The following is a 17,721-nucleotide window of genomic DNA, read 5'->3' as shown; positions in this document are numbered from 1 at the left end:
TGTGCCGCTGCTTCAACCTTGCGTCATCAAGTCACATTTTAGCCGCAAATTTGTGGGGTCAGAACTACATTTACGTTGCAGTGGGTTCTTGTAGTTTCGTCGTGACGGCGGCGGGAGCAGAGGAGGATCTTTGGCAGTTCATCGTACAGCAACCGCACCGCCATGAGCTGCTGCCCTTAGTTTTCCGAGTACGGGCTAGGCGACCAGCCCTGGGTTGGGCCAGTGTATGGCCGGCAGTGAGGTGACATCATGTAGCGGCCCGGTGACAGCGAACGGGAAGATCCTCGGGGCGTGCACTGCTCTGCTGCGAGGTAGTTGGCAATGTCGCGTGTTCTTTCCCCCGCTGCGGACAAGGCGCGTCTATTGCGAAACCAGGCAGTCTCATCTGGCGATACTGGCAGCAGTGGTATCCGCAGTGGTAGTAGTGAGATCGGTGGTTCGGAGCATGCTACACGTCACTTTTCCTTGGAGCGTTGCGCTGGGCAGTGGGTGGATGGTATGGCGTCGACGGTAGCGGTGGCTGGCAGCGGAACTGCGACGGTGCGGCCTCTGGACGTTGGCGTGAAGGGGGAGCGTAGCGTCGGGCTGCAGCAGCGTAGCTCACTGCTTGTGATTGAGATTGCGGTGCTTCGGAAATTTGAAGCGATTGCCGAACTTCTTCACGGACAATGTCAGCGATCGAGTTCACTTGAAGCTGTGCTGAGGGTAACAGCTTGCGCAGCTCCTCTCGAACGATCGCTTGGATAGTCTGGTGCAGGTCTTCGGAGCAGTGTGGACAAAGGGAGCAGACTGCAGGTCAGGCAATAAACTGTTTATTTGGGCGAAACTTGTGGCCACGTAAAAGGAAAGTCGGATTACAGCAAGACACTGGCACTGATAGCGGCGAGCAGAGCGTCGGCCGTCAATCAACTGACAAGCGGCGAAGCACGTCGGCATTCATACACTTGTCATGGAATGTTCTAGCGTTATTGCTGGCGGTTCCGTAGGTTCCAGAATAATCTGCAATGTTCACGAAGTGGGCGTAATCTTAACAAAACGATCTACTACAGCCTCGAAGCTTTTCGAGCATTGTAGGTGTGATTTGCACTAAACATAGTGTAATGGGGTGATAACAAAACTTGAAAGGAACGTGGCATTACCCCCCCTCTGGAAAGGCATCGTCCCGATGCTTTAACAAAAGATGAAGGTACAATAATAAAGACAATAAACAATAAGTACAAGCAATAAAGCACAGCACTCCGCGACAGCCGACCCGTCACGCAGCATCAAGACAGCTTCTGGTTTGATGGCAGCAGCGCAAGAAGCTTCCCCTAGCAGACGAAAATGCGTAGTCGCCGTGGCATGACCCCGTAGCGGCCTTTCAGAAAGAGCTTTGCCAACACTATATTATCGGGATTTTTTGTTGTGTTGCTACAGAAACGTAATACTTTGCAATATTTAGCGGTGTAAGGCAAAGACAGTATAATTATGGCTTTCTGAACTGCCCACGATAAACGATGCTTGATATCGAGCATAACATACGAGTCTGTCCATTAGTACCTACTTGGTGTACGTTTGCGATTGATTTTTAGGTGCAAAAAACACAATCACAAAATGTCCTGTGTTCTCTATCGTGACTTTGTTTTTCGTGCCTTAAAATAAATTATAACTATGTAGTGCAATTCCATGGCTTTTGTATGGTTCTATAGTCTGCTCTTTTTTTTTTTTTTTTTCATGCCACTCACATTCTCTAGCAACGTAGACCATCAAAAACCTGTGAATATGACCTTTTTACTGAGCATGTCTTCCCTCTGCTTCATCTTGGGTTCCTGTAATAAAGCCTGTTAACACAGGTTAAACCAAAGCTTCGAGGAAGGACCGCACTTAGGGGTATCGGTGAGCACTTCACAGTCATTACTCACAAGGCTGCCTGCTGACGAATTGAGACAACCTGAACACGCTTTCAGCTTTTCTATGTCCTGCCAAAGTTCGTCCAATTGGATGATGATATCTACATTGCCGGGCGACTTGGCTAAGCGACGGTGATGGCTGCTAATGGTGGCTGTGATGTTTTCTGCGATGACTGCTCATCTCTCCATAAATAGCACCCTTTTTTTCTTTTTTTGAGCACTGGAAACATCACAAGGTCCTGTCTCGCCATTCTCAACAAGTTTTCGCCAGCATGCAGCAGGCAAACAAACGTTGTCTATGTGTTAAAGCTAAGTGGCACCACCTGTTGACGTGTCGGGACTTACTTCACTGTTTTCGGGCACAGTGCTCGGAGATAGTCGGTTCTTTTTCGCCGATGATATTCCAGCAAGTCCATCACACTTATCGGGCAGCTTTCGTTTCTTTGTCGTGGGTATTGAAAGGAAAATGGGAAAATTTGGAAATAGCCATTGAACGCTTTTCGACAAGGTCCCACTTTTCTCTGGCAATTTGTACCTTCTTATCATTCATGACGTGAGTGAAAGTCATCAGGACGTCCTCCTCATGAAAGTGCATATCACACACATGATGTGTTAGACAGTTTTCTATCCGCATGAGGAATAACGTGATCCCACGCCTCTCGTTGCTCATGTCCACGCAGAGTACGAAAAAAATCTCGTAGTGTGTCTGATTTTCTGTAGCTACTTGTGCAGCCGGGGGCACAACATGGGGGCAAGATTGAGACATGCCACACGTACAGAACACAACAGGGCATAGTGAAGCGCAAAACTGTTCACGTAGAAAGAAGCCTCCACGGATAGCGACGCCCTGCAACATGCACAGCCGACGGAGGTTACAGGAGTGACATGAGCGATCATGCAGTGTCTGAATCCGGATGCGACAGCAGCTCCACATTTGTCGCTGGCAGCAGCGGTGCCACGCAACATTACTTAGTTCTGCAACTTACCTAGTTCTAGAGACATTGGGAACGGCAATGGCGGGGCTAACGCAGAACAGCTCATAATAGATAGATCCGGTCACACTGGCGAAGAACAGATCTGTGAAGTGGGGCGCGGAAATGATCGCAAAGCAGTTTACTTTGTCACTATTGTAGTGTCTTAAGAACGACTATGAGCAGTCTAAACCATGGACTTGAATCCTCCTTTGTTCTACAGGACTTATTTTCTTAAGGCCCCTTTTATAGGGGTGTTACATAAGTAATGGGGTACATGATGCAATGCGACATGAAAAACGAAAAAACGCCAGGCCTGCATAAAATGCGCAGCACAGTCACAGCAAAAGCTGGAAGAGCAGCCTTTCAGAGCTTTTTTTTTAACTTATTTATACACTCTTTGTGTAACTGCTACAAGTACAATTGCTGAATACCCACTACACCATAAATAATCACATATTTTATGTAGTTGCATGGCCAGCATTCACTATGCCATCCTTCGTCGTTCTTAGGAGAAGCGTGGTGTCTGCTGCGCAGTTGCTAAGAATTTTGTGCAATTTTTTTATGCAGTAGCAGATGATGAATAATTATACCTGAAGTGGGTATGTGCCACAGTTATTAGGTGATCAAGAACAAGTTTTTTGATGGGGTGGAGCATATGTAGACCCACTCGTTAGACAATTCACATTGTATGATGCCTGGTTGGTCCTTTCTGGCTAACCTCTTGGTCCTTCTTCCTTCCTGGTTCTTCCTTTAACATTCTAAAATGCTTTAATACTCATACTAACGGGATTCCTTTCCCAACATCAAGCCTGCCTAAGGCCAGTTAGGAAGGAGTTTCATGCAACGGCTTGGCTCAGTAATAAATTACTGGGCGGGCGTGCAGCAGACCCGGGTGTGTCGTTGGTGTTTTTATTTAGTTTTTTTTCTTATTACTTGCGATAAAGGTTACAGACACCGGTGGCAGCAGACAACTTCGGCGCCGCACGTGACCCGCATTTTGATCTCATGACAGATTTCACTGTAAAACCAAAGAAGCATCGGTAAAAATTTAAAGGATGTTGATACACTGTGCAAATAAAAACATGCGTTAAGTAAAGGCGCATGTTAAAAAGTTTATTAACTTGGTAACAATTGGAGAAACAACATGTAGGAATTGAATTTACAGTAACTACTGAAAATATTCCACTAAATAACATTGTACAAATCGAGACAACATAACAATCTGCATCATAGAAGTAAATGCACGGGTGAAATGATAACTTTGTACAATCAATGGTAAATAATTATGCAAAACAGAACACCCAGCAGTCTTGAATATATGGTGGTTATTTGTCGGGTTTGTGTCTTGGTTCTTTTGAACACTGGCGCAAAGCAAGGTCTTGTGTGTCACAGGTTGGAGCTGCTGCTTCACAAGGGCAAGGCCAATGAGCGTGTCTACTTCAACCTGGGCATGCTTTCCATGGATGACAAAAAAGTCGAAGAAGCAGAACAGTGGTTTCACTTGGCCATACAAGTAGGTGGCCTGCTTCTTTCAGTCATGAAATACAATAGTGCAAATCCCAAAGAAAACAATTGTATTTGTGTAATGACAGTGTGTTTTTTCGTTTAATGAATTGTCATTTTCTTCCTTTCTATCTCATTTATTTTAAAGTTGTTTATTCTGTACTTCAAGCATGCAGAGAAGGAAAACTTGGGATGTGCTTGACTTGCAGATAGCCGTGGCTTTATGCTGCCAATTTGCGTTGACTCATGTCTGTTAAACACCCCTGTTCTATATGGGAAGGCACTGTAGTCTTCCCATCACCATCACCAAACTGCGAGGGCAGACGCTCCCACCACCTGATGTGAGCCCATTCCTTTCATTCATGGCCCTGGTGCACTTGGATCATGCACTCCAGGTATACTTGGAAGATTAGGCAGCGACCATGCAGAGAACTCGATTACCAAGTGGGAGCATGTGAGCCTTATCATAACTGGGATGGTGTTAGTTTTTACTTCTGCACTTGGCAATACCTTGCTGAAGCGTGTACCTTAGTGAAGTTGTGCTCTCAAAGATCTGCACGCAACACAGCACAGTCACAGTGGAAGCCGGTAAGTGGCCTCACAGGTGCACATCAAAAAATTTGTTAGAAAGCTTCCTGTTAGTAGAAAGTGAAGAAAGCAGTGGTTCAACGTGCACGCACTCATTCAAGTACCACAGCCGCTCGATGAAAAACTCACGGTGAGGCCTGCCACGATGTGGCGCAGGCAGTGGGCGAGAATATAGAAGTGGAACTGACAGCTGTCGCCACATTTTGGCTGAGAGGGATGTAATAGTAAAGGCTCCATGCATGTAAAGGCTCCATGCATGATGTAATGTAAAGGCTCCATGCAGCTTGCCGGTAGTATGGAGTGAGTGTTAAAAAGAAAAGCAGGTAAGTAGAGTCGGCGGTTGTTTTTCTCCAAATGTATAATTAGCTCTGAGTGTAACTCGAGACAGGTCACGCATTTGTGGTATCTTACGTGCTAGGTGAAATGCCACGCAATCGTTGTGTGCTGCTGTATTTGACAAACATTCTGTTAGGTTGGGATACTGCAAGCTTCAAAAAATGGAAAGCCTCTGTTAGTTAACAGGCTAACACACCCATTAAAATGGAAGCATCAAGATGTAAGCGTGTCCAAGATAAAACTGTTCATTTGGCTGAACTTGGGGTTGGTAAATGGAAAGTCAGATTACAGCGATGCCCACTGATACTGATAGCGGCAAACAGAGCATCGGCCGTCAATAAGCTGACAAGTGGTGATGCGCGTCGGCATTTATACATGTGCCCCTGAATATTCCAGGGTTTTCACTAGCAGCCATATAAGTTCCAGAAGAATTCGTAATGTTCGTGTTGTGTGCATAGCTGCATTGAAAGTTTGTAAGATTAGCTAGATGGTTATTAGTCGTTCAGCACAGTTTGCGTAAAGAAGCACCTACACGGGACGATAACAAGCCTCGAGAAAGGAATGTGGCATTACCCCCCTCTCAAAAAGGCATCGCCCCAATGCTTTAACAGAAGACGAAAATACAATAAAAAAGCATGAAAGTACAAGTAATAAGTTACAATAATAGAGCAAATAATTAAAAAAAATAGTCTTTAGGTTCATTAACGTGCTAGAAACGGCTTGAGGCGCACGACATGAACAACTTCAGGTCAGGCACTGCACTGTTGAGAGCTCTTGATGCTGTCGGGGACAACCTCGTAGTCGAGTGGGCCGAGACATTGTGCTACCCTGCACAGTTCAAAGTGTCAGCGCAGAAATTCTAAATGTGAATGCATTTGTTAGTCGGGCTATGTCAGGCATCCGGCATTGTCCGCGGCGGTGTTCATGCACTGGCAGGTGTTATCTCTTCGCTCTCACTTTCTCTCCTATAGCAACATCTGCATCTGGGGGCACGCACGCTTATTCAGGCCCCTAGCTATTGAAGCATGTTGTGCGAGAGAGTGTAGAGAAGAGTAGGTGCAGTGCTTCGCCACTCTTTTTCTCGCCTTTTGCCCTCTCTCTTTCTTGCGTCCTACTCTCTTGTCCCCTCGCGCCTCACTCTTGACCGTTCGCTGGCTGGGTGCCTCCCAAGAACATCCGGAAATGTTTGCTCAAGACACCACTGTGAAACGCCAATGCCGAGCCAAGAACGCTGGCGCCTTACTCTCTCGTTCGCTCTCTCTTCACTCTCGACCGTTCGCTGACTGGGCATCTCTCAAGGCGATTGCAGAAGTCGGTGAAGGCAGATGTCTGACGGCAATGGTACCCTCTTTCGGCGCAAGAAGTGCATTCTCATTTCTTCACAATTGCTTTAGAGAAGGTGAGGGCATTTTTTTCACCAAGTCAACATTGGCATATCGGCGTCCACACCCAAATACGGTCACTGGGCTGGTCGTCCATGAAGCATCGTCGAAGATTGTAATGGTGGCTTTTCGTCATTTGTTAATTCTTGATGCGGAGGCAGGCAAGTTTTCAGGCTTCTTTGGCACACTGAAGGTATACAATCACGTCGAGGCTTTCTTTGTCAGTAACATATGGTTATATGGCGTCCAGCTTTGTGGCCGGGTTCTTTCCATAGACCAACTTTTATGGCATCATCTGCTTCATTTTAGTGCAATAGCAATTATATGGACACTCCCGGCTGGATGTAGTGGCCGTCGTCAGTGTCGGTGACCGTCGTTATTCTCCGTATATGTATACTAGTCTATATATATATGAAAACGCAAGAAGAAAAATAATTGAGAAAAGACTCCAGCCCGCAAAACCGAACGTCCGATTTCTTCCTTGTGAGTGCGTGGTGTTAGCCACTGAGCCAGAAAGGAGCACCTCCTTCAACGTAGAAACGGCGAGCTATTTTTATTTACCACTTACCGCTAGCGATGCCAATCTCCGGGGAACTATCATGTTTTCAGCATTACCACCAGCCGGATGACGCAATGAGCACGCATTGCCAGATCATCACGATGCGGCGACGTGCGCTGATGGGTTGATCTCTCAAGCCGATTTTCCCTCGTGAAAGGGGAGGGAGAAGCTCATGCGTGCATGCACTCATCTTAGAAGCGCAAGCACGCGTTCATAATAGAATCTTACGCCTTGGGCTTCCGCCGTAACAATTCATGTGTAGTCACCGGGCGCACAAACGTCCCTGCACTCGTCGCAGAGTCTCTGTTTGTGAAAAGGGCGGGCTTTTCAGACAAAGCGAAGTAACAACTGAGGCACTTATTCACGTTCAGCTGTACCTGATTTTCCCTCGTGAAATGGGAGGGAGATGCTCATGCGTGCATGCACTCATCTTAGAAGCGCAAGCACACGTTCATAATAGAATCTTACGCCTTAGGCTTCCGCCGTAACAATTCATGTGTAGTCACCGGGCGCACAAAGGTCCCTGCACTCCTCGCACAGTCTCTGTTTGTGAAAAGGGCGGGCTTTTCAGACAAAGCGAAGTAACAACTGAGGCACTTATTCACGTTCAGCTGTACCTGTGAGTATGTTTTGTGCCGCATTTTTGTGTGAGTAATGCAGTGCACATTCAATCTGCTTTCCATTCTTCACCTGACAATATAATTTGTTGCTATCACATTCATTGCTTTGTCTTTGTGGCAAAGTTGTAACTTTTCTTCTATGACCATGTTGTATGCAGAGGTAACGTACGAAAGTATGGTATTCCATTTCTTTTGCTCGACATCAGCGAACATTGCCAGCATATCTGCCATGGTCTTATTTAGACACTCGATGAAGCCATTGGTCTGTAAGAGGCAGGTGGTGGTTGGACAGTGACTTGTCTGGCTGTAATTCAGGATAGCCTGAGTTATGTGCGCAGTAAAGGGTGCACGTTTGTCGGTAATGAGAACCTCTGGAGCAGGACAATGTTCTCGATGAAGAACTTTGCTACAAGCGCTTGTTTTATTGTAGTGGGTGAGGTAGTCAGTAGCTAAAACGATTCATTTGTTTCCGAAATTCAATGCCTGTAGTAGCCCCTGTAAGTCCATGCAGATTTGCTGTGACAGCCCACAAGGTGGGTCGATGTGCTGAAGAAGTCTGGCTGGCCTTCTCAGCGATATGTGTCTTTTTTCACTGACACTCGCGGCAAGTCTTCGTATAGTGGGTGACTGTGGCAGTTAGACGAAGCTGGTAATATTTTTCTTGTATCTGAGGAGTAGTTTCTTGATTCGAAGATATAGTTGGCTCAAAGTGACAAGAATTTTTTCTATATGAGAACGCCGTTCGACAAGGCAAATCACTCAACTTTTCGTTTGAATATGTTTGGAACATTGGTGGCTGTGCCCTTGAGGCATATTTCAAAAGGCCCTTGAATCCCGGGTTGGCTCTTTGTCCTTCGGTGAAATTATTAACGCGTAAGGTTGCCAAGAAGGAGTTGCCGTTCTCGTTGTCCTCTAGTGGTAGGTCAAGGGGGGCACGAACAAGCAGTTTGTGTCTGAGCATTTTCATCGGAACTTGTATATGACGGTAATATAGAATTTTCGAATAGCGTATGCTGTCAGCATTCGTTGTGATCGCTTTCTATTTTCGTCACTTGATGAGATCCCGTGAGTGTAGCATATGAAGCATTAGCAGTGGGGCAAAACGCTAACGCTAAGTTTTGCGCCGGCCAATTTGAAAACTCCTATGTTGAATTATTGAAGTTTTATAATCTATAGCTCGAGACAACCTGAAGAGTACTTCAAGTTTACCACCACACGGCATGGTGGTCGCTCACAACTTTATTAGGCATTCCATAGAGGTAGGGGCAACACTTTGACATAGCACAGATGATGGCAAGGCACTTTCTTTAAGTTGTGTAGTAGTTGCCTTCTGCCTTGGATAGCGACCGGCTAACATCCCGTATTTACTTGCATAATGAAACCCCCCCCCCTCTTTTCAGAAATGTTGACACCAATTTGGGGGGAGGGTTCATTGCACGGAATAAAAAAGTCATGGGAGTTAAAACAACAAAAATATCGCATCACGACTTTGCTTGTTTTTGGCCCGAGAAACGCACAACAAATCTTTTTTGTAGCCAGAAACTTTTTGTTTCCTCCTGTAGCTAAAGCACACGAATCAACGCTGAAGTGTCGTCCAGCCACTTGGTTCCCATGCTACAGTGCGTGCTGTTTGTAACCCGCCGTGTAGCTAGCGTTGCGGCCCAACGCGCCTTGAGCAGCAGGTGTCTCAGAGACGTTCACAACGACAAACCCGAGAACAAAAACGCAGCGTCAGATGGCGGCACACACTGCGGTATACGTTGCGGGTACACGACGCGCCGTCGTTGTGGTTGCGCTTTGCATGGCCTCCGAGGCTGCAGGCGCGCGATCTCGGAGGCCATGTTAAGTCTATGCCGCACGTGCACCATTTCGGAGGCCAAGCGCTTTGTTAATGGTTTGTTTTTGTGCCGCTGTGCTTACGTGGCATTATCAACAAAAAGGTTTCTCCTGCATTCAACAGATGGCGCTTTGCCACAAAAGGCGCGACCTTCAAGTTTTGATTGACGTTATCTGCGCTTGCACTGGTCGCAACTGTTCAGCATGGTTGCTAAACTAGGTTTTGACTTTCATTGAGTTGTTATTTTCTGATATAATGGCTTGATTTAGGGTCTTTCGATCGTCAATGACACTGGCTATCATACCGAAAAGAATTTACAGATACATTAAAGAAAAAATTTTCTGCAAGGACCACAGGGGGGATCGGTTCATTATGCAAGTGGGTTCAATACGCGAGTAAATACAGTAACTCATAACCCTTTCTTCTTCGTTAGTCTTCTCAATTAGAGTTGATTGATTGATATGTGGGGTTTAACATTCCAAAACCACCATATGATTATGAGAAACGCCGTAGTGGAGGGCTCCAGAAATTTCGACCACCTGGGGCTCCTTAACATGCACCCAAATCTGGGCACACGGGCCTACAACATTTCCGCCTCCATCGGAAATGCAGCCGCTGCAGCCGGGACTCGAACCCGCAACCTGCAGGTCAGCAGCCGAGTACCTTAGCCACTAGACCACCGCGGCGGGGCTTCTCAATTATCAATTAGAGTTGTGCTGAGTCCTACGCCACCTGCGTTGGTGCAGATTTTCATATCGGTGATTGTCTTCTTGAAACTATAGTTATCACATGATGGGCATACATGGGTGACATTCCAATGCGAAACGAGTAAGCCATTCGTGAAGGCCACTCCAAGCCATAGGTAGCACAGGACCATCTTCTCAGTTCTAGTCATTCCTGTCTAAAGACTGCGCTGTAGGTTCGTGTCCAACTTCTAAAAAAAATTGAGACGTGCGGTGTATTCCATTGTGGGATGCGGAGTTGAAGGAGGACGAATCTCAACATAAAACATAACAGTCGTTTATTAGCGTGGTAGCAGCAGCGGAGCAAACATGCCGCCGGTCCGCTCTAAAAGTTAGAAAAACAATCAGGGAAGCAAGCCTGGTAGCTTGAGTCTTATAGCCACCTGTGGCGACGTCAGCCTTTGGTGAAACTGCGGTGGCGCTGTTCCTTATCAGACGCGCATTGCAGCATGGGCTACACCGATTTGTGCTCAATGTGTTGCCACATCACTCCCCCCCACTCTCTCCCGCGGAGTGCAGGGCCCTCAGGTTCTTTAGAAATCTGCCCTTGCTGAGCTTGCAGTAGTAGAAGAAGAGGTGTAAGGGCATAAGGCTGCAGTTATGACCTTGTGTCATCTCACAACTGGTAACGAAAATACACTAAAGTTGCGTAAGAGGACTAGCAAACCGTGTCAAGTGTATAATAGTATAGGGCTTACCGTAAGCATCCTCCGCAACGTTCACTTTATGGCATAGTGGTTTGCGCCGCACACTAAGAATCAAGAGGTTGCTGACGCCGAGTGCCAGATTATTTTCATCTTTTTTTAAAGATGTGAAGCACCTCTTTGAACTAGCCTGTGCAATGCTGGCTCTCCGTACACCCCTGCTGCGCATGCTCATGTCTTGTGCCGGCCTTAGAAGGCACCCGCAAAACTGTTGCTTCGCTTCCCCTTTCTCGCTTTGCAAGACTGATGCAGCCAGCGTCTGCTAGTAAAAAACCGACTGCTCGTTCTGCACTACTGTTCACTGCCACCCCTTATATGTAGACACTGAATCGAGCGTTATGAATTCAGTCAAAGGCCTCTTTACTTCGCTTTCGCTTGATGAGTACCAGCATCAACGTCGCCATCAGTATATGCGTTAGCGCCCACTTTGCATCTACACATGGTTTCTTTCAGCAAGAGGTAGTCGAAGTTTTTTTCTGCAATTCATTATACCGTATTTACTCGCGTAATCCTCACACTCGCATAATTCTCGCACCCCCCCCCCCCCACATCCTCCAACAAAAATTCGATTTTTTTTTCTCAAGTAATTATTGCACCCCCAAAAATTGCTGCAATAATGTTGTCTGCTCGTTCCAGCCGTTGATGATGATAACATGGGCCATCTTGCGCCATCTCTTAAGCATCAAGCATACTATTGTGGCACGAAGATTGAATCCAATCCAAGCCAAAGCGGCAAGTGCGCGTTGCAGCGTGTTTTGTATGTTGTGTTGGTAATCTTGTCACGTTATGGGGCAATACTGAAGCCACACGGCTGCGTTCAAGTTGAAAGTGATTGATCATGCACTAAACAACGGCAACAGAGCCGCCAGTAGGCCCTTAGGAGTCGACAAGTTTTGTGTGCGCTTTTGGTGATGGCAGCTGAAAGCCACCAAGACGCGTTGGGCCTGCCTTGTGTCTAAGACTGGGATTGATGGTAAACTTTATTTATTCAGAAGGAAACTGTGGACGATTCTGGTAAATAGCCATCAGCGCAATACTGACATCGTATGCTTACCTTTTTAGGGCTCCTGTTGAGTGACAAACGCTACCGCTACGCACGCAACGCCCACAAGCTTTGCATATGGTATTCTAATTCCCGACTATTTGCTTGCACTTTTTTTGTCTCAAATAAATCTTGCCTTGTGTTGAACCTGTGCTTTTATTGTTGAGGTAAGTTTTAATTAGTACTTCTCAAAGCTTGCTGTTTTTGCTGGTGTGCAAATCTCGATTTGCGGCCACTTTGTTTTCTGTTTCGCTTTGCACGTTTTCGTGGAAAGTTTTCTCCGCGTAATTCTTGCACCCTCCAACTTTGCATCGCTTTTCCCCCGAAAAAATTGCGAGAATTATGCCAGTAAATTCAGTATATATTTCACATCATCATACCTGTGACGAAAATACGTCAGCGGAGCCATGGTGGACTCCAAAATGAAACACTTTCGTGTTAAAAAGATGTATTAGGAAAGACACTAGGGTTGGGATATCTGCCAGCACTCTCGTTCGCATATCGTGAGGTACTGTAGGCTAGTCTAGGATTTTGCCCATTTAACATGCTTTATGAGAGAACGATCAGGGGGTTGCAATCAGGCAACAGTAGCAGGCACACATGGAAGAAGTTTTGAAGGAAAAGACAGCTTTTACATGTTTTGGGGGATTTTTCCAATGTAAATATATGCTTTTCTGGCATATATTTGCATTGGAATTGCACTAGCATTGATAATTGTGAGGTTAATGAGGAAAGTCTTGCACAATGTGCTGCAGTGCAGTCCACTTATAACGATACCACATATAACGATATATCGGTTATAACGATGGGTCGACTTAACAGTCTCATTTTATGCATTGGGGCTATGGGGAAAAAAACCATATATAACGATATGTTATCCACCGCATATCGGATACAACGATGAAAAGTTTGCCGTGGACGGCATGTTTCATTCAGAATAATCGTAACATTTAGATTAATAAGTTCCTCTGAAACGAACTATGCCGAGACAAGACGAAAAGTTAGCGTAGGCGAGTACGTATCTGCCGCCACTGCAGCACAGCGCCGGCAGCGCGTCCCGGTAGTTCAAAAAGCTGAGGAGAGCATCGCGAGTTGGCGCGACGCGCTACAGATGGCGCCAGCTGTGTCACGTTTTGCGCCTCGCCGCGCGTCGACCGCGAAGAGGCTGAGAGAAAAAAAAAAATGCGAAAAACAAAGCGCCGCTCCGCGGCTCCCCACCTTCTACAACGGCAAGCCAGCAAGCTACTCGTAGCTTGCCGAACGAAAGCGGGAAAGAGAGAGAAAATAAAAAAAGCGAAAAGCAAAACGGCGCGGCGGCATCGGGGCGAGGCCTCATTGGCATTCCGGCTGTGTTCCTCTGGCTGTGCTTTCTTCCTCCCACTGCTCCCACCCCGCCGACGGTCAGTCTCTCTTCCTCAGCGAACCCGTGATGCGTTCTTCGGAGTAAGAAATAAAGTCTTGTTTTTGACATCCTACTATCTACAATATTTATTAATTGGTGAAAATAGCGAAATGAAGCCTGGAGCTACAAAAGGTACGTCCGGCGACGATTTTTTGGCGGCAGTCCAGATATAACGATCACCGGTTATAACGATCATATTTTTAGGTTTTCTCGATATCGTTATAAGTGGACTGCACTGTATATATGAAGCACTACATTGATGATATCCTGGTTACAACAGATAGTCAAGTCAAGCTTTATTTGCAACACGTATGAAGTACAATGTTCAAGGGCACCCTATTAAGAAAGGGGAAGCATGCAGCTTGATGAGGCCAGGGGTTTGCAACCAGGCAACAGCAGCAGTGCACACATGTGTAGTGCAAACAGCGCTTTTCGTAGTTGTAGCTTCACTATACAATACGTTCTTCTTTGGTGATAGATTCATGAAAGTACATGCGTGCACACTGTGCACAGGTCAAAATATGTGTGAATAATATGATCACCAAGAAAGTATTGTTCTGGTACTGGGGAACAACATGTGCAGGCTTTACAGAAGCTGTTTGCAAAGATAAGCAAGTCTGGGTTGATGGTTAAACTGAACAAATGTGAGTCCGGATATAACACAATTGATTTTCAAGGCATAAATTAGGGCTAGGTCAATTCGCCCCAAGGAAGTGAAACAAAATACAAGCAGTGGGGAGACCAAAAACTAAGAAGAGGTTCAAGCTTTGCTAGGGTTGACAGGTTTCTATAGAGAATTCATACCTCGTTATGCAGAAATAGCTAGACCTCTTACCGAAATAACCAAAAAGGGTAATATAGTGAAGCAGGAAAAGGTGCATGGCACTGCATTTGAGAAGTTAAAAGGTGAAATACCCCGTCCTGGCATACATATGGTCCCAGACATGCAGAAGGAGCTTTTATTACAGACCAATGCTTCGAATACAGCTTTAGGAGCAGCACTTCTACTCGACAAAAATGGAACCCTCCACCTGGTACTCTCTGCTAGTAGAAATCAGAATAGTGCCGAACAGAACTACTCCACTATCGAAAAGAAATGTCTGGCCTTGGTACGGGCTCTGAAGAAGTTTCACGTTTGTTTCGCTAGCAAGCCATTCAGAGTGCTGACGCATCACCAACTGCTCGAAATATTAAATGTCGGAATAAAGCGCGCACAACACGTCTCGTCAAACGCACACTTCATTCTCTACTCCCCTGCCCCTGTCCATCCTCATGGTGTTGATAGTGATGATGACACTCGTACCAATCTGGGTGCCATCTGTCGGCCTTGCGGCTGCCGCCTGCGTCACACAGTCCTTACACGTCTGCATTCTGTAGAATGTGAACCTATTGCGGGCATGTCCAGTTGGTGTTCATGGTATGCTGTCAACTGGTCAGCATGGGCTATCCCATGATCGCTTTTTGTGAGACCTGTGAGCAGAAAATAACTAGTTCCTGTCTTCGTATTCCTATAGAAACCTGGACATTATGTTTAAATTTTTAATTTGGCGCCTGTGCTGTTTTACTTATTGTATATGGCTGTCCCAGAAAATAAGGTCACCTGGCTACAGGGTAACTGGCCGTCTATGGTGGTCATAATGTGCCTTTTGTGTTGACTGAGCACCAACTTGTTACTATGAATAAACTCTAGGGCCTGGGCGAAGCACTGGGGAACTTCTTTGGAGAAGGCATGACAGGCTGCTGTAGGCAGTCGCTGCATCTGGCCTGGCCTCTCATAGGCTATTGCCAAACATGTTTCCTCATGAGCTCTATGTTAAGAGTGGAAACGACCCACTACTGCTCCTTCTGACTTTCTGCAACCTCTTTCTTGTCCCGCTTTGCCTTTCAAAGTCGTCGAGATAGACTTTTACAGCCCCCTTCTCGTGACCTCCAATGGAAATCGTTGCATTGTGACGGCTACAGCCCCCTTCTCGTGACCTCCAATGGAAATCGTTGCATTGTGACGGCTGTTGACCACCTAACTCGCTGTGCGGAAACAGCCTCACTGCTCGCTGTTACAGCCACTGAAGCTGTCGATTTTTTTTCTGCGTAACATATTTTTACGCCATGAAGGTCCACGCTTCCTTCTCATCGACCACGCCAATTTCTTTTTTTCCTATATTGTTGCTGAGGCAACACCATCCTCAGGACAACTTCTACTTACCATCCACAGACAAACACCTTGACAGAACGCTTTCACCGTACCCTCTTAGACATGATTGTCACGTAGGTCAATCCTGGCCACATGAACTGAGACGCCATTTATCCATTCGTGACGTTCGCCCACAATACGGCTATGCAACACAACACCGGCTTTTGTTCCTATTTTCTGTTTCACGGCCACTCCCGGAGTGTAACTCTGGATATCTCCTCTCTTTTGTATCCTGCTACCTCAGCTGGCCCTTTATCCACACAATTTTAATCGCCGCACACACTACTGTCATCTGGCCAGAATTAACATTGAAATAACCTAGGAAACTTGCAAGTCTCGCTACAACTCAATTTTCCCCGAGCTGTCACTTTCTTTCCAGAAGACGAAGTTCTTCTCTAGACTCCCGTGCGAGTTTCCGGCGTATGTGAAAAATTTTTTAGTCGTTTTATAAGACGTTCATTGAACAAACATCTCCCTGTTAATTACCATATCTCACCACTTAAGGCTCCCCTTGAATACCGTTGAATACCGTTGCCATGGGATAAAAATTTCGCTTGTTTCTTGACTAAAGCTATATAGCCGATGTAATTCTTCATACTGTCTGTCGTGCGGCCAGGAGGCCGCTTAGCATGACAGAGAAATAGTGAGAGCGCAGTCACTGACTATTCATATCAATCATATCATCATTTGTATAATTTTCTCATCTTTAGACATCATCATCAGCGTCTGCCAGCTCAAGCTTGTTTGAATAAAGTCCTTCCTCATAATATAAACACCATATTCATGAGAGGTAACAGACAATTATGCCAAGGGAAGTGTAGACAACATGATTAGAAGTAATTGTAATGCAAATGTAAAAAAAATTTCTTTTCTGCCGCTTTTCTTTCTTCACATTTACATTACAGTTACTTCCAATAATATCGCCTATATTTCTCTTGGCATCATTGTGTTCTAATATATATACGTATATAAATTTGTATCCACAACAGTACACAGTTCAGGAATAGGAATGCCTAATGCCTTTGTTGAGACGTCTTTCTCGTTTCCTCATGTAAATATATATATATACATATATATATATGTATATACATATATATATATATATATATACACACACACACACATATGGCCACGTTTCTTCTTCAATCGTCCTGTGGCCGATTCTACAGCATTCTCAGCGCAAACCCCACCTGCAGTGTTTGAAAAGCTTCGGGACTGTAGTAGATCATGTCGTTAAGATTTTGCCCACTTGAAGAACCTTACAAATTATCCTGGAATCTATGTGGCCGCTAATGATAACGCTAGAATGTTCGATGACACATGTATAAATGCAAAAAAGTTTCACCGTTTGTCTGTTGACAGAGGGCTGATGCTCTGTTGGCCGATTCAGTGCCAGTGTATCGTTGTAATCTCTTTTTCCTTTCATGAGGCCACAATTTCTGCTGTATAAACAATTTAATCGGAACATCCAGTCTGCTCCCCTTGTCCACATCATGACCCCGAGACGTATGGGGGAGGTGCTGCTTCTTTCATTTACTAGATGCATTCGTCAAGCCATGAGCCCAGCACATGTTGTGAAGATATCGACGATAACGCCGAGCAGCAAACAAGCCGCTGGCAACAAACTATGCTGCCAGAGTTTGGGTTTCTACCTGAGAAAACCTGGTAAATCAAGACCGTGGCTTCAATCGTAGGCACAGTCACCACTGTTGTGTCACCTGCACCAATCGTGCTCCAGCAGCCTAAAAAGCCACCATCGTTCGACGGATTGTCAGAGGAAGACTTAGAAAGCTGGCTGGAGACGTACGACCAAGTCGCCGCCTATGTTAGGTGAGAGCCTGATGAAAAACTGGGCCGAGTCTAGTTTTACCTAGAAAATACCGCGAAGACAATTTGAGAACAGGGAGTCCACGCTACGAAGCTGAGATATCTTTTGGAGGACGTTCTTCAG

General features: G+C 45.8%; 1 protein-coding gene across 2 annotated transcripts in view; it reads left to right on the top strand.

The window, feature by feature from the left end:
- LOC119169114 (protein O-mannosyl-transferase Tmtc3) overlaps positions 1-17,721 on the top strand; it is a 488,628-nt gene that overhangs the window by 376,771 nt on the left and 94,136 nt on the right. For both annotated transcript variants that reach the window (XM_075886398.1, XM_037420216.2), the window contains one exon: positions 4,256-4,376. In XM_075886398.1, the coding sequence (XP_075742513.1) occupies positions 4,256-4,376 (121 nt within the window). The remainder of the gene's footprint in view (positions 1-4,255; positions 4,377-17,721) is intronic.

Source organism: Rhipicephalus microplus, chromosome 2 (genome assembly GCF_043290135.1).
Source record: "Rhipicephalus microplus isolate Deutch F79 chromosome 2, USDA_Rmic, whole genome shotgun sequence".
NCBI classification, from domain to species: Eukaryota; Metazoa; Arthropoda; class Arachnida; order Ixodida; family Ixodidae; genus Rhipicephalus; species Rhipicephalus microplus.
The sequence above is the reverse complement of the archived record's forward strand: the minus strand, read 5'-3'. Positions and strand labels throughout refer to the sequence as shown.